We start from the raw sequence: 26,402 nt of genomic DNA, 5'->3' as shown, positions 1-26,402 counted from the left end.
GCAAGGGGCAACCATGTCAGCACCAGCTGGAGAGTTAGAGCTGGAGCAGGGCTAGGCAGCTGCCTGCTGCCTGCTGCCTGCGGGACAGGGGCTCCCCTCTGGAGAGCAGGGCAGCCCCTCCACCACGGGTGGCTTGAGCTGTCTTTTGCAAAAACCTCCTTCTCCATCAACAGCCCCATCTCGTAAATGGCCAGAGATATGTAAGACTACCTACCCCTTTCCTGGTTCCAGTCATGCGAGGTAGAATATTAAGTAAGTCTGATATCAGGGGACAAGTTTGTCTTTCTTTTTTACAGGAGACAATTTTTTTGGAGAAAAATTCCCCATTTACAGTCTGTGAGCTGTAAACTACTAAACGATCCATAAGAAATGTAAGGACGACGGAGGGTGAAATGACAGTTGATAACAAAGCATCCTCAGCCTGAGCAGAGGTGGGTAGCTGGAGGAGCGCTGGTGCTGCTGTAGCTCTGCTGGGAAGGACAGGAGGCAGTGCCTGGGCTGGGGCTGAGTCCTCCTGGGCTGCCTCTTCTCCTCCCTCCAGTAATGTCTGTCCCCGCGGGCTTGTCCTCGCAGGCCGGCGTTGCTGCTGGCTCTATGTACGTTTTGGGTTTTCCGCTTGAGTGTGCGCACCCACGGTGCTCCCCGAGCCGGAGCGGTGTCCGATGGGGTTGTGTCCTCTGCTCTTCAGCATCGTCTGGCGTTTCCTCTGGCTCCTCCTGGGAGAGGCTGTCGGAGTGCTGGGCCACCTCAATCCTCTCTCTGCAGGCCACAGAAGTGTGACAGAAATGTCAACATTTTCTTTTAACTGCTTTTTAAAAATCCTATTTCTAATGAAAATTTTCCACTTGGTTCTTTGCTCCTGCAAAGAAGTTTTGGAAGAAAAAGAGCTGCTTGGGAGGCAGAAATACATCTCCTGCCTCCTGCCCTGCCCCCGTGCTGCAAGGAGCCAGCTTCCCAGCCCACAGCACCGTGGGGCGGTCGGGTGTTTGTCCTTCCGCGCTGCAGGAGGCACTGGGTGCTGCTGCCGGGAAGGTTGGGACCACTCCGCGGAAACCAGAGAAAAGGTTCTGGTATAAACTGGCAAAAGAGAAGGAAGCCTCAGCACAGGGGAACTATGCGGAGGCAGCTGAGGGCTGGGGACACCGGCGTCACCTCTCCCACCAGGCAGCATGGAGCACGCCGGACACCAGGCCACGCTGGCTTTATAGCCCTTCTTCCTGTAAGTCCCCCCTGCCAGGAGGGAGGGCAACACAGACCCCTTCCCTTCCTCATCCCGGCTAGAGCACGTGGATAAACTTGCTGTGAAAATGCAAGCAGCAAGGAGCCAAGCCCTGACGCGTGTCTGTGCAGAAACCTCCTGGAGCTCTGAAGAGCCCGGAGGCTGCCCAGTGACCTGTGCTCAGCCCAGCGGGAGCGAGGTCCATGCAGCCATGTACGATGTGCGAGCTACGCTGAGCTGTAACCCCAGCTGCGTAGGAGCCCTCGCTGGGCTTCATAGTTGTGGTGGGTTGACCCTGGCTGGAAGCCAGGTGCCCACCAAAGCTGCTCTGTCACTCCCCTACTCAGCTGGACAGGGAGAGAAAATATAACGAAAGGCCGGTGGGTCGAGATAAGGACAGGGAGATCACTCAGCAATTACCATCACGGGCAAAACAGACTTGACTTGGGGAAATTAGTTTAATTTATTACTAATCAAATCAGAGTAGGATAATGACAAACAAAACGAAATCTTAAAACGCCTTCCCCCCACCCCTCCCTTCTTCCCAAACTCAACCTCGCTCCCGATTTTCTCTACCTCCTCCCCCCAGGGGCGCAAGGGGATGGGGAATGGAGGTCGCAGTCAGTTCATCACGCGTTGTCTCTGCTGCTCCTTCCTCCTCACGGGAGGACTCCTCACACTCTTCCCCAGCTCCAGCGTGGGGTCCCTCCCATGGGAGACAGTCCTCCATGAACTCCTCCAATGTGGGTCCTTCCCACAGGCTGCAGTTCTTCACAAACTGCTTCAGCGTGGGTCCCTTCCACGGGGTGCAGTCCTTCAGGAACAGACTGCTCCCGTGTGAGTCCCCTCCATGGGGTCACAAGTCCTGCCAGCAAACCTGCTCCAGCATGGGCTCCTCTCTCCATGGGTCCATGGCTCCTGCCAGGAGCCTGCTCCAGCGCGGGCTTCCCACAGGGTCACAGCCTCCTTCGGGCATCCACCTGCTCTGGCGTGGGGTCCTCCACGGGCTGCAGGTGGGTGTCTGCTCCACCATGGACCTCCATGGGCTGCAGGGACAGCCTGCCTCACCATGGTCTTCACCACGGGCTGCAGGGGAACCTCTGCTCCGGCACCTGGAGCACCTCCTCCCCCTCCTCCTTCACTGACCTGGCTGTCTGCAGGGCTGTTTCTCTCACATATTCTCACTCCTCTCTCCGGCTCCAGTTGTGCAGGGGTTTTTTTCACCCCTTCTTAAATACGTTATCCCAGAGGCGCTACCACCGTCGCTGATGGGCTTGGCCTTGGCCAACAGTGGGTCCGTCTTGGAGCCGGCTGGCATTGGCTCTGTCGGACGTGGGGGAAGCTTCTAGCAGCTTCTCACAGAAGCCACCCCCGTAGCCCCCCTGCTACCAAAACCTTGCCACGCAAACCCAATACAATAATTTATATGCATATGAGTCTGTATATATTTCGATGAGTACTGCATCTCTGAGTGAATAAGGATAACTATATGCAACTGTGAATAAAAGAGCTGAGTGAATCATTCATCATGGATTATTGATAGGATTAATTTTACCTCTTTTTCTGCTCTCAGGATGTTCACAAGCCCCCCTGAATTTATTTTCTCTCTTTTATTAAATATTTTTGAAGACGAAGTAGATTAAAACCAAGTAATTTTTCCCCTCTTTGCTTGGCTGAATGAGATGTTCGCAGTCAGGTTAACCACTGCAAATTCTCCCAGAAAGCGAGTGTCTTCTCTTCTGGCATCTGAGCCTAGAAGCTTCAAAATCTTTCCCCCTGAATGTTCACACATGTAAAGTGCAGTCATGGGGACCTAAGAGGAAAATGAGCTCAAAACAGGGGGACAAGCAGAAATTAAGGGGTATCATGAGCTAGCTCGAATGAATGACTGCCAGCTGTGTCAGGCAGGGCTCAGGCAGGGCTGTGCACCACTGCCGGGGTGCGAGGGAAGGGCTGCGGGTGTGCAAGCTCAGCTCAGCAGGTTCAATGCACACATGTTAGGAGGCTGTTTGAGCTCCTCTTTCTGCCAACGAGGAGATATCAGCTCCTCCGTGGACTCTTCAGGCAAAGTCCTGAGCCTCTACGCTGTCTATGCTGGCCTTCCAGGCAGATCGCAAAGATGAAGAAACCCAAGTCTGGCCAGGGCTGGGTACCGATGGTGCAGAAGGACCCTCCGAAGGATGGAGGGCAGAGCCAGCCTTCGCCGGCAGCCGGCAGGTCACACCCTCACCCATTCCAAGCGGAGGAAGGACACCTTCCTCTGGCAGGGCTCTCCGGTGGCTTTCCATGTGGTGTCAGCATGAGGTCTCAGCAACATACACTCATGACATCAGAGCATGTCCCAGCACATTTAGGTCATGAGCCAGCAGAGCAATCCCGGGCTTAGCAGTCCCGCCCAAGCAGGGAGGAGGTTAGTGTGGATCGGATGATTCTCTGCCATTTCTCATGTGCATTTCTTTTTCATGTGCATCTCTTTTCAGATAGGGCAATTGCCTGGGAACAGAACCTGCTCTTCACAGATTTGAAGCCCAACACATGGTTGAGAAAAGCCAGGAGTTGGTTCATCAGTTTTGGCAATCAGTTTTGGCAAATGCTGGCTGATGCTCAGTCTTCTGCACATGCTTCGTGCCAAGAGCTTCGTAAGCACGGTGCGTTCAGTTCAACTGTTCACATGCAGAAAGTTAACCTGGCTCCATTTCCCACCCTGGAGCAGTCGAAATTCAGCTCCACAGGGGCAGCAGCCTGCTAGGCGTTCCCACGCTGTTGCCTCTCAGAAGACTTTTCTTTGCACACGCAGACCTCTGCTTGCACGGAGATCCCAGTGTTCACACGAACCGAAATGCCAGCAGCGTGAACGTCCTTGAGCATCACATGCAAAGTGCTGCAGCCCCTGGGAATCAAACGCTCATTCACACCAGTTTGATTATTTGATTCACACTGGTTTTGCACGTCAGCTCTTCTCCAGACAGGATGTTGCCGATCCTGTCTGCGAGCATTTGTACGTCTCATTATTCAGTGTGACAAGCATGTCCTGTCGTGTCTCAGTGTGGCTTCCCCTTGGCCAGCCGCACGCCGCCCAGCACCACCCCGGATGATTTTACACAAACAGGCCAACAATTGTTCCCTTGCAGATGGCTGCGAACTGCGCTGGGGACCAAGGCTGCTGTTTCCATGGCAGCACGTAGACGATTCCACTTGTGAGCAGCCCTACTATTAAAATACAAACAAAAATAAACCCGGAGAGTGACTTTTTCCTTCCCACTCCTTGGCCTTTGGGGAGCCTTCACCCTCTGCTCCATGCCGGAAACCTTGGGTTGCCATTGTGGCTTTTCCCACCAAGTTTCCCTGGGGCTGCTGGAGCTGCGTGAACAGTGGCAGCGGTGTTTGGGGCATCGCACGCCGATGCTGTGCTGCACAGCCTCAGAAACACAGCCAGGTCAGCTCAGGTCAGCCCTGAGACGGGAGTCACGGCCATTTAGTAAGTGGGAGACTGGTCGCAGCGCAGAGGGGAGCCAGCAGCCCAGCGCTGCTCTGGTGTGCCCTCAGCTACCCAGGAAGGAAAATCAAGGCCCCCCTTGGAGATGGAAAACCTATTTCATAAGTCCTTTACGTGCTTAGTGGAGCAACGTTATTTCTGACCATTAATTCCCCATCAAAAATCTTCAAAAACAAAAGAAAAAAGAAGGAGACTTCTTTATTCAGAGCTGTTCAAAGAGAAGGGAACAGACTGGAGCCTGCAGGTGGTTTGCAAACCCTTTTGGGCAATTGCATGCTGGATTAGCACACAGTTACAGCCAATGTTCGCCAAAGTGCAGTGAAATTCATTATGCAGCTTCCCGAACACAGCAGATATTTTAAGCTAAATAACGGGCACGGTAGCCAGGCTGGGCACAGGGGTGGAAGGGCTCGGCAAGCCCCAGCAGCAGCTGCTGTGCTTCCTCTTGAAGGCCACACACAGTGAATTATTTGCATGAACACAGTTTCTAGCGTGAAAAAAAAAAAAGAAAAAATAGAAGAAAAGAAAGAAATGGCTCCCTGTGGTCTAGCCACAGCAGCCTAAAGCATCCCAGCAGTATTCAGCTCAGTTATTGCAGTGCTTGGGGAATACAAGTGGCCCATCTAATCCCACACCTATCTCTATAGTGGCTACTAGTGGATACCTAAGGGAGAGGTTAAGAGGGAGTTGGGCATGTAGGCTCAGGCAAGCACACTGCGTCCCTGGGACACTCTCCAAGCCTCCAGTGACCTGCGGTTAAGCAAGTCCCTCAGCCAGAGAGGACACTGCTGCCTCAATTCATTGTTCTTCCATTAATTCCTCCTCCCGCATTACGAACACATTTTTGGCATTTGGCAGCCAGGGGTTCCTGCATTAATTACTCCTTGTGTGAAGAGCCCTTTTGCATATCTGGAGTGTACTACACGCCTGTGTCGGCTGGTGCTTTCTGCTCCTTGTGTGGAAGGAAGCAGGGAACAGTCCTTCCCTGCTCACGTAAATGCACAGGCACTCCCAGGGGCTTCTCCTGAAGCTAATGCTTTAATATGCACTAATGTTCCTGTTTCTTTCAGCAGTGCTTGCACTAGACGTGGAGATCTTGACAGCTCTAAGAGCGTATAAACAGGTATGTATCTTAGTCGAAGAGGCAGGAGCTGCTTATGCAGGTAGTTAAAAAACAGTATTAGCAGCAGGGCTGCCTACATGCTCCAAGGAAGTGCTCTTAGGAGCTCATCCCACCAACAAAGCGTCGAGCCCTCCGGTCCAACATTTTCTTTTCAAATATTCATTTCTCCCAATCTGCACATGAAGGTGTGATAGCAGCAAGTCTCCTTTCCTCCAAATGTTGCCTGCTCAGCATCGTCTGCTGCAGGGACCTTCCCACCCGCTGGGCTCTTCCCTCGGCACTGGCTGAGCTGCCTCTTCCACATGGCAAAAGGTGAGATGTTCCCTTCCTGTGAGGGGACCATGGGGAGAAATGACCCCGTTGCTTTCAAGGCACGGTGGCCTGGACAGGTGGGGGTTGAAGGAAGAGCGGTATGAGGTGAGTACAGGACCTGGGTAAACACAGAGGGGATCCAGCGTGTCTGCAACATCTCATGTGAACACCACCAGCCCCCAACCTTTGGTTGACCTAAGCCATGGCTGCTCACTTCCCATATCCCAAGTCCTCCCTCTTCCCAAACACACCACACTGAGGGTACTTCAGCAGTGGCGTTAGGTCCCTTCGGTCTGCACCAGGATAGCAAAGGGCACACAGGAAGGTTGCACCCTCTGTGGCCCTTGGCTGCCCCACCGAAGGGCAATCCCCACCGAAGGGCAATCCCCTGGCCAGGGCAGGCTGTGCTCAGCCTCCAGCTGGTCTCTGCGGGCAGGGAGCTGAAGCCAGCCTGGCCGCAGCGGTGGCACCTGTGGGGACAGCTGAGCTTGGTGCAGTCCAGGCTTGTCCCAACGCCCTCTGCCCTGCAATGGCCGATCTGCCGATGCGCGGTGTCACGCCACGACCACCTTCATATCGTGGTTAGAGGAACCACAGAGCCTCCCAAAAATTGGTGCCCAGCCTCCTGCGGCGGCTCCAGGCCGCGGGCTAGGGCAGCCCCGAGAGCTTTTATCCGTGTGAAACAACAATGCCATCCAGTGGCTGGCGAGCCCGCGCCCACGCTCCCTTCGGCACATCACCGCAACCGGGACAACATTTACCTGCCTGGATTTTGTTTTTTGAATTTATTTTTGGCATACTGCCTCGTCTCAAAATAAATACTCTCCGGACTTAAATACCCACAGTAAATCTTCTTCTGTGCACAAGTGGCCTCCCACCAGCACAGGCACCACGCGGAGCCGCCCCGTCCCTGCCTCACCCCGTTCCCCACAAGCTGCCCTGCGCCCACGCACTACCCACTCGCTCGCAGAGCAGAGCAGCGGTGGCAGGGGACGCTTGCATTTAGCGTAAATACTGATTTGGAAGAGAGGAAACAAATAGAGCATTTGTTGGAAGTTCAAAGATTCAATTAAACGTTCTTTTCTTTAAAAAAAATAAATTAGCGTAACATAGAAAAGTGATTAAAAGATTCCTTGGCAAGGAGGGTTTGAAATGGAAACAACTTTGAGATGTCAGCATTCACCACCGTTATTTCTCCTTTGCTTTATTGAACTTTAGTATCTATTATCCATTACCTGCTTTGTGAGTCTCTGCTGCTGTCTGTCTTGGCATATATTTTACAATACATTTAATCTTGTCTCTACTTTATAAAGAAACCACAATTGTACCTGCTGAAACACACTTCTCAGTCACTGAAGAAAGAAAGAAAATAAAAGAAAGATTTTCTTCCTGTTGGACTCTCTTTTTTCAGCCTTTAGGCTGAAAAAAAGCACCTTTTCTGTGTTTTTTTCCATAACTACGTGGGCTATATACTTTTTTTTAAAGATGCAACAGCTATCTTCACAGACTTCAGTGATTCCCAGGAGCCAGGGCTATTCAGACATCCACCAAAGAGCCCCAAAACTGCAAGCATTAAAAAACTGCAGGATTTTGCCATAGATACCGAGGGCAGCAGATGACCAGAGCTGCTCCGGTGTAGCTGGAACTGGAGTCCAGCTTAACGCTCACCCTCTAAGTTCACCTCCTCCATGTCTCAGATATTTTTTAGACCAAGCAAATGAAGCTCATTTCAGTTCCTCTCCCTGCCTTGCCAGCTCTCTCTCTTTACCATCTTCCTGCCCTGCTTAGAGCTTTTTCTTACTTTCCTAAAGGCCAAGAATCTCGGAGGTTTTCCTTGCTGCCAGATAGGTGGACACAAAGCTCTCTCTGCTCCTATTTTGCCCATCACGATAACACTGTGTCACCTCCTGCCCACCCGAGCTGAGACCCTGCCCTCGCCATCCCTGCACCGTGTGCCTGACAGCTGCTAGAAACCGGGATTACGGCCTGTTAGGGATGCGTTGAAAAACAATTTATCCTCCTCACTTTTTTTCAGTGATGACAGCACCAAGGAAAAGAGTTTCCCTCCAAGTTTCTGAGACCTATATTATTGCTAGATAAAAAAATTCAGAAACCCCATCACTTAGCCGTGCTTACAACACCAACCTCTGCCTTAGGCCCTCTGTGGAACATCATTTGCCTCTGCAGCTTGATTTGATACCAGCTGCAGATTATTGGGGCCATCATTCACCTCTTCCGACATCCCCCACTTTGTACCAGCGTGGCACATCTGCCACCCCCACGGATGGTGGCAAGCTGTCACCTACTGATTGCCACGCTCGGAGCAAGCAGAGCTACCAGCACAGAGGTGCTCACTGACTTCTCCAGCCCCAGTAATAAGGTCCCCACAGTCAGGAGTCTGCTTGTCAACTCTCCTCTGCTGTCTTTTCATTGAAATTGAGGTATTCGTGGGCAAGCAGCCTGCAAAGTAGGAGACAATAACAATATATCAGAGACAGAAGGTTTGGTGGTTCCTCTGAAATCTCTCCAAATCCTTGCCCCGCCCAGGTGGACCATGACCATCTGCTTGTAACACTGGCCTTGTCCCTGGGGAAGGATCCTGGGGAAGTCCCCTGGGTTATCCATGCAGTTGAGCATCCAATTTCCTCTACGGTTTGCTTCCTTAATTATTTTTAATCTTGACTATTATCGTTGTTGTTGTTATTATTACTAACAAGTACTTCAAACTCTCAAAGGACATGATTATGTGCACTAATTAGCCAGCCAGATTGTGGCTGCCAAGAAGGCAGCACAGAGCCCGGCACTCCCTGGGCTGTGGTGTGTGTCCGTGTCCATGTCCATGTCCATGTCCGTGTCCGTGTCCGTGTCCGTGTCCGCCCCCCTCCCCTCCTGCCCCCTCCTCACTTTCCTCAGTCCCGCCGGTACAGGCTTCCCCGTTTGGACTGTTCAAATCGTAATTTCCAGCAGCTGAGCCAGTTCGTTAGCTAATAGCTGGGATGTCTGGGGTGGCCAGTAGTGTGTGGCCCCTCCTCAGGAGCTGCTCTGGCTGTACTAGACCAGCAGAGCTCTGCTCTTCCCTCCTTCTCCCTGACCTTTATTTTTCCAACCTCTTGTCACATCCATGGTTTCCCTCGGCAGGTTACTCTTCCCCCAACACACCATATCTAACCAGGACCTGGCCCGTAGCCATCATGACAAACCCACACCACGGTCTGGCAACACTACTTTCCTCTTTGCTAAACAACCCCTGGGGAAGCGGCAATGTCTGACGACTCAAGCCAGGGCAGGGTACGCATGGAGGCGGTGTGGACACCATGCATGCACTGGCACCAGTGCTACTGCTCCCTGGCCTCCGAAAAGCTCCCGTGGGGGGTTTGCATGTGCATGGGCCAGGCTTGCCTGTTCTGGTGGAGGGCAGGGCTGGGTGGACCTGCACCATGTGCCTCCCTTATCTACCTGGGTCCTCAGGAGATGCTTGTTGCCAAACTGAGATGCCTCCCAAGGCCAGCCCAGCCCCAGCACTTTGTGCCGGTGTTGCAGTATCCCCAGCTGAGGTCTTCAGCAGAGCAGTGTCTGCAGCTCAGCCTGCCAGGGCAGCAAGCAGCACACGCACTTATCTCAGCAGTCCTTGCAGGTCAGGCTGCAGCCCAGGGAACTGCCTTCTTTAAAAGAAGCTGCGAGACTGTTTTCAGCCAGACTCATCGTTCCTGCATGGAGCTGGAAGAACTACGGCGCTGTTTTCCCCAGTGAGGTGTCCTAAGAGCTAGGGAGATGTGAGCCTCTAAGTGGCTAAAGGTACATCAAGAAGCAGAGCACCTGCTTGTAACTAGGAGGGAGCACCACCAGGCGAGTGGGGTGGACTGTCATTTCCTGGGCAATGACTGAGGGCAGCATTATTTGTCACTAAAGAGCCTTGGCTGGGCAGCACGGGGCCCTGGCCTTGCAGTGATGAGTAAAATGGAGGCACTTTGATCTGTCTCCCCTCCTTGATGGACTTTCTGATTAAAAGGCAGAAAATGATCAGACACAAAGTGGAGCAAATTGACTCCATCCGATTCCTCTCCAAGCAAGGATGAAAAAAGGGCAAAGAGTAGAGCTAGTTCAACAGCAAAATGGCAACTGCAGAAAGATTTCCCAATCACCAGGCTGACTTCACTATTTTGTAGGAGATCACAGAGACCACCAGCTACTGCTACTTGTGAGTATCCTGGACACTGCAAGAATTTCGTCCTGAGTAATTTTCCTCTTCAGCTCATTCCATCTCTGTCCTTCCTCCTGTTTCTTCCCTCCGCGATAGCTGACAGCTTCTCCCTTTGGAGTGGCATTGGAACCTATGGGAACCAGGATGTGACTGTTGCCAGTGGAGCAGTGCGGGTGGTGGGGTGATGGCACAGCTTTCTTTTTCAGGGATGTACAAAGACATCCTCTCCCTACCTGCAGCCAGCCTGGGCTGTGCAATGAGCTGGAATCCCCAGGGCACATCCAGCTATGACTTATCCTCTCTGCTTTTGGCACCTGTCTCAGGCAGGATGAAGCTCCCGTCCTCTCTCTTCATCAGTGCCACAGGATCCCGCCATTCCCATTTACTTCTGCATAGCCTGAGTGAGGCGAGATGATTCTCCCCATGTCTATCTTTCCAAAGTGGCCATCTCCCAGTTTGTAAGTACAATTACCTGCATGTGTCAGCTGCTAATTTGTCCAGGCAAATGGTTGTTGAGTGCTCAGGAAAGCAACTAGCATGGGGTGTGTAACGCAAAGGTTGTTACTATGCCTGGGGGAATGTGGACGGGCTCTTTGCACCATTTACTCCCTAGACACCCGCTGGGTATGTCTAAATTAGACTTGTCCCCCTGGACCCTCTCTATAGCCATGGGAAAAGACAGGCTCCCTCCAAGGGCTCTGAACTCCTCTCTAGAGAAACATCTCTGTCTTGATCAGCAGGGTTTGAGAAAATGAATTTCCATTGCATGTCTAAAATTGGAGGACATGGCTGTGCCCCAGACGTCGTCGCAGCCTCAGCGCCGCTGCCCAGCCTGACACTGCTGGGACACGGGAAGTGGGAACCTGCTGCCAGTGCCGGCTCCCCCAGTAGACATGAGGAAACATCTCTCAGCCTCTCCAGGAAGCTGCTCTGCTTCTTTAGACATTAATGTTAATCACTCATGCAACTGCCCTTATCGCTCCAGGTGCTGCCGAGATAATAAGTGCCACTCATGCTATTAACGTAAATCTGGTCTCCTTTGGAGGAGAGGCTGTGAGCAGGGGAGAAGAGGATTGCTGGGAGCCCAGTGGCTGCTGATGGATAGCTGTCGCCCCTGCTTCTCCAGTGCTCCCAGGGGTGCTGGGTGGCTGATTAAACTGAGGATACTGAGCCGTATCATTAAAAAGAGACCAAAATGTCCTGTTTTCACAAGAACATCACTGAGAAAAGCCGCATCTCTTAGATTCACTGTGGAAAAAAACAAATTGAGCACCTTCACAGTCAAGTAATATGGGGGATTTTGCATCTCAAAAGCTGCTGTGTCTCTTCCCCTTGCTGTTCCTGGCCATTGAAAATCTGGAAATGCTACCAAAAATGTTGCTTGCAAAGCCATCTGGTTTGAGCCCTGGCAGCTCCCTTCAGGGATGTGAATCTCATTGTTTCCATTTTACAGCAGGTGGAAGGAGAGAAGGAACTCAGAAAAGAGGGTTTGGATGCTCAGTGACTTGCCAAGGATGGAGCAGGGAACAGTGTGCTGTGGTCCTGTCCCCCCTCCCCAGGCTCTCACCCTCAGGCTGCACCACCTGTGCAGCCTTCATAGCAGGGTCCAAATGTCGCAGCGGGACTTCGAGACATGGGGGCTGGAGGCTCTTTTCCATGTGACTGTAGCAGGAAAAGACCCCAGGCTTTGCTGGCAAATTATCACAACCCGGTCATGGTGAAAGCTCTGCATGGGGAACCTGAGTCAGGGAGCTGGGTCTTGGAAATGGTGCAGCAGCATTGTGCCTGGGTGAACACCTACAAGGTTGGGCATTTAAGTGCACGTGCATGAGTGTGTACACAGGCTGGTGTGTCTGGGTATCCACACCTGCACACACAGCCAGCTCGGTGAAGGCAGCGTCGTCTGCAAGCAACATCATTTATTTGATTGCGCAACAGAAATCACACCCAGCCTTTGGCCTGCAGTCATCGCGGTTGGAAGGAGACCATGTCCAGGAGGAAATGTCTGTGAAAGCAGACTATTGTTTATGACAAGGACCTTACAGTGCCCCAGAGCAATCTTCTAAGAGGAGAATAAGTGTGGAAAGCACTTCTTAAATAGACAAGTGGAGCTCAGGTTAGTAGTAAACTTGGTGCATGCAATGAAAACTTGGCACAGCTAGTACAACAGCCAGGACCAAAGAAGACCTGTCCTCCTACCTCTCTCCTGTCTTTCCCTTGAGCACACAGCTCAAGCAGGGTGCCTGGGCCCAAGCCCTGCAGCTCCAGGCCTGGCTCTGCCCCAGCTCTGCAAACAGCTTTGGAGACACTTGCCCACCTTCACCATCTGATGTTCGCAGCTTGGATTTTTTCTTTCATATTGCCAGGGCATCATCCATCATCCATGATGTATCTCTCCACAGTGCACCCACACAGCACCCAGGGCATTTTGTACTAGAGGGTAGGGGTGAGTGGCAGAAAAAGGAAGGGATTTTTATCCAGTGGCTTAGGAAGGGTTTCTGATGTGGCTATCCCATGACTTTGAATGTTTTAGACCAAGATTTAAGCTGAGGGGTGCATGCCCCTCACTCAGTGGAAGAATTTGGAAGCTGCCATGAATGTGTCGGAGCAAAGCCTTTCTCCTGAGAAACACAAGTAGAAAAATGGCACAGCAAACCCATAAAGCAACCCAGAGCAGCAAGCTCGTAGATGAAGACACAGACACCCACACAGCTCAGCCTGGCAAGCTCCTGGGGAGCTGGGGGAGAAGGGGGCCCAGCAGAGTCCCTGGATTGTGCTAAACCCCTCGGGAGCTTTTCACCTGCAGCTAGACTATGTTAGCCCAAGCCACTGTCTGCTGATTCCTTTGTCACCAGGCTATCTCCAGTGAGGCATTAATGCTGGCCCTAACCTTTATTTTTTTTCCCCAGAAAATCCAGTGCCATCGCCTGCAGCTCACTGCTTTCTCTTTCCAACTCAGTTTTGTCTGCTAGGGAAAGCTTACATGGGTAAACTCTATGCACGTGCTGGCAGCATGCTAACTGCTTATTGCAGTTATAGATCTGCAGAAGCAACTTCTTGCCATTATACAAAGTGTGCGTTTCCAGGAACAGGCAACGGGAGCGAGGAGAACAGCCCTCCATGCAGCAATCAGTGTCTCGTACGCTTTCTAGAAGAGGAAGCAAACACCCATCAGCCACGACAACCTTTATTCCTTAAACTTCCCCTGAGGGAGCATTTCAAAGCATCAAAAGGATTTAAACCTGTCCAGCTGCTGCCGAGGCATAATTAACAGTTGCACAGTCAGCTCCAACTGCAGCTGACAAAGCCTTAGCAGCAATCCTCTATTTATCACACTCCTGGAGTATTTATAGATCCACAGCAAGGCAGGGGGGAGAGAGAGGAGAATAACACATGAGCTGCTTACCAGGAGGGATAACATTTGCTTCCAGCTGCATGGCATTTCCTCAGCCCCTGGTGAAGCTTTAGGGGACAGGCACGTGAGATGCCCTGGGGTGCAGCCTGTCGGCAGCAGGACGCAGCAGCATGTCCTCCTGGGTGGGAGATGCGGTGGGTCAGCCCCCAGCTGACCCAGCTGAGGCTCTTTGGCAAATGGGGGGACTTGGGCTGTTGCAGTCGGGTGCTAGGGGCAGACAAGTGCCCTGTGCCCTCACCAGGAGCCTTTCATCACTGGGAATTGGCCCACAGTTGTTGTGGTCCCTTCCAGCTCACACCTGCCTCCACCAGGAGATGTAGGTGGTGAGAGGTCAGCCTGATCTCCCATGACACTGACTATAAGCTGACCTTGGACGGTGTCATTTGTCCTTCCTCATCTCTCCTCTGTGTCATTTACAACCCAGGGCCTCTTCATAGAGACTGATATAAAAATAGCAATTATCCTTGAGCTACCTTGGTGATCTGTGGGGAACAGAGGAACTCTGGGTCACTGGGATGTTTGACTTGTGGGCTGGAAGGCGATGCTGGGACGATGGGCTGGGAGATCTGGGCAAGCAGCCTGCACAAGGACTGCCACCAAGATGCCAGCTGCTCTGGGCTGGAGAGGAGAGGGAAGGAGGTTGCCACCTCGGTTCTCCTTTCCAAGGGAAGGCATCCCATAAAAACTGCCAGGTATCTCTTTGTCATTTTCACAGCTCTCCCAGCTCTGAGGAGAAACTGCTTACATAAACAGCCATTTCCCATTGCAGAGGGCTGTGGGAAACGCTGCTCTGACAGTAATCTCATCTACACTATCTTGCACCAGGCTGTGCCCAGGAATTATCAGCACTGGTTTTATTTCCTGCTGTGGCTTTATGACCCCACTGAGATCATAAATGCATCTAAAGTCTAACTAAAACAATTTAATTTTCTCCATAAACAGTCTTATAAAGAAAATTACGGCAATGCTATTCCAAAGGGGAAGGAAGGTCATAATCCTTGCAGGTAACAAGACTTTTCTTCTCTACCGACTTGCTGTTCAGACACAAAACTGCCCCATTACTCATCGCTCTGTGGCTGATGCAACCTCCCTGGGGAGTTGCCTCATGCTGCGATGGCCTGCGAGGACCCTTGGAGAGAGGTGCTGCAGGTCCCGAGAGCTGCACCCCGCTCGCACCTGGGGCACGCTGAGCACGCCTGTCCATCCAGCCCTGCGAGACTTGTACTGGCCTCTTCAGTCAATTTAGCTTCACCTGACACTTACAACCTTGCTCCAAGGATCTGCAAGCAGCTGGGCATATCATGCTCTTTAATCCATTTGAAATAGTCTTTTGACCACAAGAAGACATTTTCCTGAGCAGAGCCAGTAGAATTCCTTTTCCATGCACTTTATTTACAACAGTCTCCTGTCCCTGGGCTCCCGAGTGGCTGCCAAAGCTAGAGTTCCCTTCAGTGGGATATCTTTGGTGCTGCATTTCTTCGATGAGGCCCGGGGAGTAGTCACATATTAAATATGCAGCATAGAAGGTGTTTTTACAGATGGAGTTCACAGAAGAAAGGCTATTCTGGTACTTGGCAATGCTGCGGAGCCTTCATAGCTCAGAGCAAGGACTCACCCCTGGGACGCAGAAGCAGAGCCAGCAGGATGCTGCCTGTCCCAGCCCAGCAGAAAAGACAGGTCCCCATGTCTGCTTCGGAGCTGAGGTTCCCTCCGGCTGCACGCCTCCGGCAGAGCTGCAGGCATGAGGCAGCCCTGCCCCACTGCTACAAGTGACAGCGCTGTGTCTCCCGCTGCAGTCAGGATCCGGCCGTGCATGTGCAAGGTAGCACAGGTTCTGCCAAACACTGGGAGAACTGTGGCCATTGCAAGCTGTGGCACAGGTGTTCCTGATTTACAGTTTATGAAGAGCAGCTGGTGATCTCAGATACCTTTTTTGAGAAGGAAATCTGTAATTTCAGCCATGGAAGTCACGCGAACCCCAGCCTGTAAATAACAGCAGGGGAAAGCACTTGTCCTCCCCTGCAGCAGACTGTCCTGAGCCACACACAGGGCCTGTGAGAGAACTATCAGCTGAACAAACTCCCAGCAATTTTCTGAAAATTCTGTTTGTTTTTAAGGGAAGTGCTTTGCTGTTGCCAGGTTTGCTGCTGTTGTTTTGTGGCCATTGAGGGGCTGTTAAACTCCATGCTGTAGGGTGTTTGGAAAACAAATGAGTTTTTTTCCAAAACTCCTCTGCAGTCCATTTCCTACATTGACTCAGAGTGGCTGCGGGGGAAGAGAAGGGCAGTCCCAAAAAAGATGAATATACATTAGTGAGTGAAGGATTGAGCGGGACTGGTGGTTCTCGTCCCTCGTGCAATCAGACTATAGCCCCCACTACTGCATGTCTCAGGAGGCGGGTGAGTGGCCTTGCTGTCTGGCACCCAAAGATGCCTTGGGGTATGCATTTCTCAACAATGCAATTTCCAAGGGACTTCGCCACAAGAGAGGATGCTGGCATCCTCTCTTTCATCCTCTCTAGTTATTCTGTGTTGGGCCAGACACTGGAGTTGCACATGGAAGGAAACTCCACATAACAAGCTCCAGTTCCATTTGTGAACCTTCCTGGTGGGTCCGAGCCAGCTGCAGCCCCTTTCCTGTCTGGGGATGCACACCTTGAGCTGCACAGCCAAGAGGCACAGCGCAAGGGAGCTGCTTACCTTCATGCCCGGCCTTGGAGGCTGGGGCTGTGCCTCCCCGTGGGGAGCTGGGAACCATCACCAGGGCTCCTCAGAGGAGCAGATGGCAGACCTTGCCTACAGCTCCTCTCTCCTTTGCCTTAGTGTCCCATCTCGACCTTCCCTCTCCCCGAAAAGCAATCAGATGGTGGTTAATGCCAGGGTGCCATGGCGAATGGGGTTTTCAGGCATAAAGCTTGGGTCGCTCACAGACCTCTGGGGATAAACCCCTGCAAAGCCTTGTCCTGCAATTGCCATTGCAGCAAAGTGATACCTGTTGCTGCCCCAAGGACTGTGGCAGCACCTGTAACACAGAAGAACAGGGTTGTCCCATGCTGTTGGCCTTTACAGCCAGCGTGGGGCCCAAGCCACTTCCGAGTGTCAGTGAGGGAGACAGCTCCAGCCCGGAGGCGGCCCCAGCTCACCTCCTGTTTTTGCACATCCTGGCAGTCGAGTGGTCTCTTGACGGTGGGTGAGCTCCCAGGGGCTCCCCAAGCCTCAGCAGAGTGCCCCGATCGGCCGGCGGCACCCCCCTCTCCGGCCCCGACCCAGCCAGCCCTGCCCGGGGCCGGGAGGCACCGCTTCGGCCTCACCCCGATTGAAAGCAGAGGGGCCTGACAGAGCAGCCGTAAAGCCTCTCCTCCCTCCCTCCCACCGGAGGTGCGCGGCTTCAGCTGGCAGAGGGAGCGCAGCCGCTGCCCGGCGGCCTGGGCCCGCGGCCGGTGCCCCGGGGAGGGCGCAGGGAAGCGGCCCCGGGGACGGGACGCGCCGGCGCGGGCTGCGCAGCGCGGCTCACTCGTGCCCCCCAGTGCCCACGCGAGACACGTGTCCGTGCGGGAGCGGAGCTGGGAGGCCGGGCCGGCGCCGGCGGGGTGACCCCCGCCGCGGGGTGCTTCCTTCGGAAAGCGGCGCGGCGAGGCGGGGAGAGGCACCGGAGGCGGGCGCTTCAATGGAGGTTGCTGGGGGAACTCCGGCGTCCCATCTCCCTGCGCGGCACCTCTTGCCGTCACAGCCCTCTCCAAAAAGGAGAAGGGTTAAAAGCCATCCAGGCGCTTTACCGTCATGACAGACCTTGAAACGCCTCTCAGATTATTTACCTGTCGGCAATCTCTCCTGAAATCCACACCTTCCCCAATCCTTTTGCCCCATGCCTGCTGCTGACAGTTCATCGAAGTCTTTTTTTGCATGCTCTGACTGCACAAAGACTAAAACTGCTCTCAAGTACATACCAAGCCCATCCTCACACACAGGTCTACAAAATGTGTGTGAGGAAATCCCTCCTCACACACAGGTCTACAAAGATGCCTGGAAGTTCAGGTCTTCGGGGTCCAGGAGAGCATCCTTTTTCTCCTTGCTCTCCTCCTGCTGCACATGGTACCACCATTCAGCAAATCGCACTGCATTGTGGACGCTGTGGAAAGCCAGCTGACCACCACTGTCTATCTCGCCAGCCCAGCCTCCCTCCCGGAGCTGGTGGCGGATGGAAGGGTTGCAGCTGGCCAGGAGCACCTGGATGCCAATCTCCTTGTAGTCATGATGTGTCTCCTTTAGCACAGAGAGACCCACAGTATCTATGAACTGCATTGCCCCACAGTCAAGGATTAAGGTGTGCATATCTATGGAGGGAGGACAGGCATCTGCTGGAGACTTCTCAGCCCTTTTCTTGGCCTGTTTCAGGCAGTCAAACCTGGTGCTGAAAAAGCTCTTGCTGTTGCCTGTGTCTGAATTTGCCTGGGCCTTCACCCTTTGGTGCTTAGCACCCAGCAGGATAGGATTTACCCCAGTTTTCTGGTAGAGAACAGTCTTGAAATAGTCCTTGTTGACATAGCAGAGGGATGACTCGAAGCGGAAGATTTTGATGTTGGCAATACTGCTGAGCTGCTTGTAAGTGGACTGGTCCTCATAGATTTCTGTGTTGCCAACCTTGCCCAGGAGCGTGGCCCTGGGTCTCTGCGTGCGGAAGATGATACAGAGCAGAGCAAAGCAGACACCCACGAGGAGCCCAATCTCCGTGGTGATCAGTGTGGAAGACAGCATGGTTGTCCACCACACCACTGTGTCCAGCTTGCTGAGCTGCCACATGCGGGGCGTGTCACGGAACTTCCTCAGGCCCCCCCGCAGGTTGACAATGGTGACCACTCCCAGGATGGAGGTCTGCAGCGAGTAGAAGAGCGGGGCAATCCACAGCAGCACTAGGAGCAGCACCAGGGAGGTGACCAGGCCAGAGACCTGGGTCTGGGTCCCCGTGGACTCCTTCAGCAGAGTCTTGGTCAGGGCCGCAGAGCTGGCAAAGCAGTAGAAGAAAGAAGGGAGCAGGTTGCACATGCCAATGGCAATCATCTCTTGGTTGGCACGGACAGTGTAGCCATGCTTTTTGCCAAAGATTTCCGCCAGGGAGACAGTCATGGCAAAGCCAATAACAGCAATGGGCAGAGCATCAACTGCCAGGCTGGAAAACAGCTTTATATCTGGTAGAGTGGGTTTCCTGAAACCAGTGGGGATATGCCCACAAACAGCAGACTTGTATCTCTCTTTGAAGTTAAAGTAGTAAGATATTACTGTGGCTACAATGACCACCAGCAGCTCTATGGGGAACGGGGCCTTCATCTTCTCCTTATAGTGGTCATTGATCTCTTTGACAGGCACTATGATGGCCAAAGCAACCAGGCTGGTGAGCAGGTCACAGATGTTGCTGTTCTGGATGTATCTGAAAAGGTCAACCCACGTCAGGATGAAGGACCCCACCCCTTCGTGACGAGGGATTTTCAGTCCCAGGAGATACTTCATCTGGGAGGTGATAATGGTGAGGCTGGAGCCGGTCACAAAGCCACTGAGGAGAGGTTCTGACAGGTAGACAGCCACAAAACCCAGCTGTAAAACCCCCAGCAGGACCTGAAAAGCAAGCCAGCCATACCTTTAGCATCGATGAGAAGGGCTGGAAGAGATGGCTGGCAATTTATGTCAGTTTGCTTCCACTTTAGCAGCTCTGGCTGTTCTGTCTGCTGAGCATTCAGTGTGAGGCAGAGGACTTTGTCTTCAGTAGTTAATCGGGGGTATGAAAAACTAAAGAGACCTACCTATAACACTCGTCTGTGCCTAGAGATGCCATACAAAGAAGCCTACGAGGTCCCTGCCGCTATCTCCTTACAAGCAATAAGGGCACATAGTTAACACTGAAAGTCCAGGCAGCAGTCCCATCAAAGAAGCTCTGGGTATCGCTCGGTGGCATAAAACCGGTGTGATGCACTGAATTTTAGTTGTTCCAGTGAAAGAGCCTGAAGTTGTTCAGTGACAGCTAGGCCCAGGCAGTGGGGACGTTGCCAGGGAGCATGGACTTTGAAGGAGCCCCTGCTGATGGCAGGGTCCTTGAGGGCTGTCCTTGCCAGTCCCAAACCTGCTCTAACCTGCACCAGGAGCCGGCCCAGCTCCAGGATTGGGGTGGTGGGAAGATGGTTCACAGTTCCTTCTCCTCCCTTGCTGTGTCTGATCCTAAGGATGTTTCAGACACATCCAAGGGCCTGGCCTATCATGTGGGTGGAAACAAAACCTCACATATAGCCGTGTTTGGGTGTTTCTAAATCACTACATTTGATTCAAAGGTGTGGGGGCCTAGTCACATCAGGAAAGGTTTCTCATGACTTGTAAGTCTGAACCAAGACTGGAGCTTAGAGATCTTTAGCACAGAGAAGATCCTAGCAGGGAAAGGACAGAGAGGAAACAGCACAACAGCAAACATTTGTACCTGGTAAAGACCGACCAGAAAGCTTAAGGAAAGGGCCACAGTGATGGCGTAGCAGCTCCTGTCACAGGCAGCTGTCTCGTTACTGGAGGAGGTGGAGTTGCCCACCAGCGAAGAGCCAGCATTGTCGTTGCTGTACCCTGCTAGCTGGAGGTGCCGGTTCACAGACTGCCCAATCATCAGGCACAGGACGCCGAAGGAGCCCACGAAGTTATGGCGCGAAGTGGCCATAGCAACGTAGATGATATTGCAGAAGAAGTTGGTGTAGATTCCGTAGATGGGATCCTGGTTGGCTAAGAGGGAGTAGGAGATGGACTGAGGGATGGCAACTATCCCCACCAGGAGCCCAGATATGACATCCCCAAGCAACTGCGTCTTGACGTTGTAACGGGGAAGCCAGTCCAGCACTGGGAACAGCTGACAGAAGAAGGTGATGATGGTTTGACGATTGCATGTGCAGACCTCTCTGGCTTTCTTTAGGATGAGTTCCTTGGTGCTGAAGTCTGCGGGCTCATACTCCTCCAATTCGACGTGTACAAAATTGGCAGGACTCTCTTGTGGTGTTAGGGAGCCCAGTGCGTCTTTGCTCTGTCCCGACTTCTGGCTTGATGTGTCCTCCATTGCAGCAGGAGAGCTAAGGCAGGAGAGCAGGCAGCCATGAAGTGTTGCAGTCATGTACATAATGTGCTTTGCTTAGCTCCAGGGCTCATGCAGATTGCATGGATAAATAAAGAAAGGAAAATAACCTCAGACAAATCAAACAGAAAAGCACTTTCCCATGGTGCCAGTTGATTTGTTTGTTTTCAGTTATGGACCTGATCAACCACAACCCTGAGACCACGGTTTATATTGCATTCACGCTGGCACAGATGCCCACATCAGCGACAGAGCTACAGACCCCTGTGTTCCTTCCTAACATACCTCTTGTTCTGAAACAGAGCAGCAGGATGGGGTAAGATCAGACAATGTTATTTCACTGAAACTGAAACTTCTTCAGGAAGGCTGCATTTCTTGATGACACTTCCACTTAAGCAAGAACTATTTTGAAAATGTTGAGATATTCCAAGTGATGCTTCAGAAATGTAACACATGGGTAAGGGAGGTAATTTGCAAAATAATTTTTCCTTTTAACATTTCAAAATTTTAAATTACATTGCTGGCTTGCATCAAACAGGCCCATCACAGGGGCTCCTATCTGCAGAATGAAAGCATCCTACTTTTTCAGTCTGGTTAAGTACCACATGCACTTTCCAGAGCTACTCCAAGTTTTTCAGTCAAAATGCAGCTGCAACAAAACATACCTTTTTGTCAAAACTGAACAATACATACAGAGAAAAATTCTCCTGAGAGGAGACCTAGAGTGGCTGCAGTTCAGAAATTGAACTGGGATGATGCAAAATCTCATTCCCCTGCCCTACGGGTTCATTTCACATTGGGTCCCAACCCAAATCTCTTACCTCTGGCTGCAGGGACATACACTGGGTGCTTTCTCACTACCTGGAGCTTCTCCTCGGCAGACAGACCCGTCTCCTCACCTCGCAGCACACACTGAACAGAGAAAGCACGAGGCTAACAACTGCAAACTTGTTTCCTTTGCCTTCCTTCTGGACCATGTGCCGCTTCCCTTGAGAAGAGATCTGAGTTACTCAGCCAAGCGATTGGCCCTTTTATCTTGCTTCAGCCGATGAAGACAGTGCAGCCAGCCAGCCAGAGCTGTATTTTGAAAACAAACATCGTTCGGGGAGAGTATTTTTGATGAAAACTTGTTCTGGCCATTCAGAATGATTTAAGGGGTTTAGAGAACTGCTCCTGCCAGATAACAGTATTGCTGGTATTTGGAGATGTGTTTGCTAAACAAGGGGAACGATGCAAAGAAGTCTTCCTGCATGTGCTATTGCTCTGCCCCTCCCTGAACTGAGAGAGCATCGTTGCCTGAGTCCTGCCGGGCTTCTCCACTCAGGTTTTCATCTATTCTGGACAAGCTTTTGTTCCAAAAAACAATCAAAAAGCAAAATTTGTTCCAGAATGACTTCTCTCTCCTGGTAGCTTTTCCACCAGCGTGCTGCCACCAGCCCCCTGCGCTCTGCTCAGCCGCCTGCCCAGCCGCTGCCCGCGCCTCCACCTCTGCTCGGCCACACTGCGCTCACCCGCTTCCACAGAGCCAGCGACGCCGGGCTTCCCTGAGGCTTTGTAGAACAGGTCTGCACAGACAGCAAAGGTGTGATGGCACAGGTTATTTCTAGGTAGATAGAAGAACTCAGTATGTGTCAAATCTGCACAATCCACCTTTTGCACGTGCCTTTTAGAGACCAGCACAAATTTTTTTAGCACAAATAACAAGGGATTTTGCTTTGCAGAAGTAAGCACAATTCGGTAAAGTGCAGGGTTGCATTTCTTTTGTAGGTAAAGATGAACAATTGCATTAGTGGCCAGGAAAAAAGGTAATGTCTCATCATCCTGAATTGAAACAGCAGCCTTATAAATACCAGCTGGAACTGTTCTGCCCTTGTGATCCCTGCCAACAACCTACATCAGACCTCTCAGCACACACTCCCCCTCACCTCATTCTCCACTCTTTCTTTTCCGTCTCTTTTCCATCGACCTAGTCTCTAAGATTTTGTTGGATGTGCCATTGCCCTGTGGAGCAGGGCAAACACCTGGCAGTCAGGCAGCTTGGCCCTTGCCTCTGCTCCTGGCACTGAATGTGTTCTGAGCTTGGAGAGGGGGCTGAGAGCCCACGGCGTTTGGAGAGATGGTGTGGGGTATGGAGAGATGACATTTGCACAAGGCTTTGATTTAGATGCTGGGGAGACACCCTGAGGGAAGAGAAAGGGAAGATCAGCATCCTGAGCTACGTTTATCTCATCAGTGGAAGTCTGTATCTCAGTAATTAGAAGTAAATAAATAAGAAACATCAGTGCTCTCTGGCAGCAGGAAAAAATGAGAGCATATGGTAGGGGAGACAGCTGCTCAATGTATTTATCTATTTATATGAATTCTTTATTCTCTGCCATTCCTCCACAGCTCATGTATTTTCACGTACATCTGTTGATAGCTCCCCTTCCCCTTCCCCTTCTTTCACTAATGGACTGTATCTTTCCTTAGCCTTATCATTCCTCCTGTCCTTAAAAGATGGTCCCTTCATATGCTTTATAATCCTTCCTACTTATAGCTCATTTGTGTCTTGGCCTGTCTGATGTTGTCTCTACTCACTCATTTTCCTTTCCCATCTTCTTCCTTAGCAAATTACCCCAATTTCCATTTTCTGTATGATTCCTTCATCTTGAAGTTCAGTCACTGAAGAACTGGTGAGTCAGTCATTAAAGAGCTGGCCAGGCTGGTCTTTTAAATTGCCTTGTTTGCTGGGATGAAACACATCTGAGCACAATCCATCTTTGGGTTTTGATCTTATTTAGGAAGCATTCATTTCCAGTTCTGGATCTCTGATCTGTCCACCATGAAAATGGGACAAAGCACTTTTTCCATTTGTGACAGTATCTAGGCTACCTTTAACCTCTGCCCTGCCTTCACTGCCTGCTGCTGCTTTTCCTTCCAACTTCCATCTTCACATATATTCAGGAACTCTTTTGTTTGTTATGATTTTTGTTATGATTTTGTTTGTCCTGGTTTCAGCTGAGATAGAGTTAATTTTCTTTATAGTGGCTGGTATGGGGCTATGTTTTGGATTTGTGCTGAAAACAGTGTTGATAATACAGAGATGTTTTAGTTGTTGCTGCACTAGTCAAGGACTTTTCAGCTTCCCATGCTCTGCCAGGTGCAGAAGCAGCTGGGAGGGGACACAGCCAGGACAGTTGATCCAAACTGACCAAAGGACTGTTCCATACCATGTGACGTCATGCTCAGTATATAAAGCTGGGGAAGAAGAAGGAAGGGGGGACATTTGGAGTGATGGCGTTTGTCTTCCCAAATAACCATTACGCGTGATGGAGCCCTGCTTTCCTGGAGATGGCTGAACACTGCCTGCCCGTGGGAAGGAGTGAATGAATTCCTTGCTTTGGTTTGCTTGTGTGCGCAGCTTTTGCTTTCCCTATTAAACTGTCTTTATCTCAACCCACGAGTTTTCTCACTTTTACCCTTCTGATTCTCTGCCCCATCCCACTGGGGGGGAGTGAGCAAGCGGCTGTGTGGGGCTTAGTTGCTGACTGGGGCTAAACCACGACACTTCACCACCTGATATAGCTTGGTAAGCCTTGATATAGCCATGGTCTTCCACCTCTCCAAGGCATAGGTTTTGGTGAGCAGTTCTTTTTTCCATTCCTTCTGTCTCTGTGCCTCCCCTGCCATCCTTCCCTACAAATTTTTCCCGCCTTTCTTGTATGCAAATTCCCAGTTGCTTTTGTATACTCAACTTCAAAATATTCATAGAATCATAGAATCGTTTGTGTTGGAAAAGACCTTTAAAATCATCAAGTCCAATTGTTAACCTAGCACTGCCAAGTCCACCACTAAACCATGTCCCTAAGTGCCACATCTACACGTCTTTTAAATACCTCCAGGGATGGTGACTCAACCACTTCCCTGGGCAGCCTGTTCCAATGCTTGATAACCCTTTCAGTGAAGAAATTTTTCCTAATATCCAATCTAAACCTCTCCTGGCGCAACTTGAGGCCATTTCCTCTTGTCTTATCACTTGTTACCTGGGAGAAGAGACCAACCCCCACCTCTCTACACCCTCCTTTCAGGTAGTTGTAGACAGCAATAAGGTCTCCCCTCAGCCTCCTTTTCTCCAGGCTACACAACCCCAGTTCCCTCAGCCACTCCTCGTAAGACTTGTTCTCCAGACCCTTCACCAGCTTCATTGTCCTTCTCTGGACACGCTCCAGCCCCTCAATGTCTCTCTTGTAGTGAGGGGCCCAAAACTGAACACAGTATTCGAGGTGTGGCCTCACCAGTGTCGAGCACAGGGGCACGATCACTTCCCTAGTCCTGCTGGCCACACTATTTTTGATACAAGCCAGGATGCCATTGGCTTTCTTGGCCACCTGGGCACACTGCCGGCTCATATTCAGCCAGCTATTGACCAGCACCCCCAGGTCCTTTTCCGCCGGGCAGCTTTCCAGCCACTCTTTCCCAAGCCTGTAGCATTGCATGGGGTTGCTGTGACCCAAGTGCAGGACCTTGCACTTAGCCTTGTTAAACCTCATACAATTGACCTCAGCCCATCGATCCAGCCTGTCCAGATCCCTCTGCAGAGCCTGCCTACCCTCCAGCAGATCAACACTCCCACACAACTTGGTGTTGTCTGCAACAGTGAGGGCGCACTCGATCCCCTCGTCCAGATCATCGATAAAGATATTAAACAGAACTGTCCCCAAAACTGAGCCCTGGGGAACACCGCTTGTGACCGGCCACCAACTGGATTTAACTCCATTCACCACCACTCTTTGGGCCTGGCCACCCAGCCAGTTCTTTACCCAGTGAAGCGTACACCCGTCCAAGCCATGCGCAGGCAGTTTCTCCAGGAGAATGCTGTGGGAAACGCTGTCAAAGGCTTTACTGAAGTGCAGGTAGGCAACATCCACAGCCTTTCCCTCATCCACTAAGCGGGTGAACTTGTCGTAGAAGGAGATCAGGTTAGCCAAGCAGGACCTGCCTTTCATAAGCCCTTGCTGACTGGACCTGACCACCTGGTTGTCCTGTACGTGCCACGTGATGGCACTCAAGATGATCTGCTCCATAACCTTCCCTGGCACTGAGGTCAGGCTGACAGGCCTGTAGTTCCCCAGATCTGCCTTCTGGCCCTTCCTGTAGATGGGCGTCACAGTTGCTAACCTCCCGTCAACTGGGACCTCCCTGCTTAGCCAGGACTGGTAAAGGATTGAAAGCGGCTTGGTGAGCACTTCCACCGCTCCCTCAGTACCTTTGGGTGGATCCCATCCGGCCCCATAGACTTCTGCGTGTCTAAGTGGTGTAGCAGGTCGCGAACCATTTCCCCTTGGATTGTGGGGGCTCCATTCTGCTCCCCGTCCCTGTCTTCCAGCTCAGGGGGCTGGGTACCCCGAGAAGAACTGGTCTTACTATTAAAGACTGAGGCAAAGAAGGCATTAAGTACCTCAGCCTTTTCCTCATCCTTTGTCACTGTGTTTCCCCCCACGTCCAATAAAGGAGGAAGATTCTCCTTAGCCCTCCTTTTGTTGCTAATGTATTTACAGAAACATT

General features: G+C 51.7%; 1 protein-coding gene across 3 annotated transcripts in view; it reads right to left on the bottom strand.

Annotated features, from left to right (window-relative positions):
* Positions 1-17,759: 17,759 nt before the first annotated feature.
* The window catches only part of LOC142413568 (sulfate transporter-like), a 9,036-nt gene continuing 393 nt past the window's right edge, over positions 17,760-26,402 (bottom strand). Inside the window, exons 2-4 of one of the 3 annotated variants that reach the window (XM_075509816.1) lie at positions 23,436-23,670; positions 20,226-22,461; positions 17,760-19,375 (exon numbers count right to left, since the gene is read on the bottom strand). In XM_075509816.1, coding sequence (XP_075365931.1) covers positions 17,777-19,375; positions 20,226-20,903 — 2,277 coding nt within the window. In that variant the 5' untranslated portion in view covers positions 20,904-22,461; positions 23,436-23,670 and the 3' untranslated portion in view covers positions 17,760-17,776. The remainder of the gene's footprint in view (positions 19,376-20,225; positions 22,462-23,435; positions 23,671-26,402) is intronic. The other 2 variants (XM_075509819.1, XM_075509818.1) reach the window with 2 other exon arrangements.

This window comes from Mycteria americana, chromosome 8 (assembly GCF_035582795.1).
Source record: "Mycteria americana isolate JAX WOST 10 ecotype Jacksonville Zoo and Gardens chromosome 8, USCA_MyAme_1.0, whole genome shotgun sequence".
Classification (NCBI taxonomy): Eukaryota; Metazoa; Chordata; class Aves; order Ciconiiformes; family Ciconiidae; genus Mycteria; species Mycteria americana.
The sequence above is the reverse complement of the archived record's forward strand: the minus strand, read 5'-3'. Positions and strand labels throughout refer to the sequence as shown.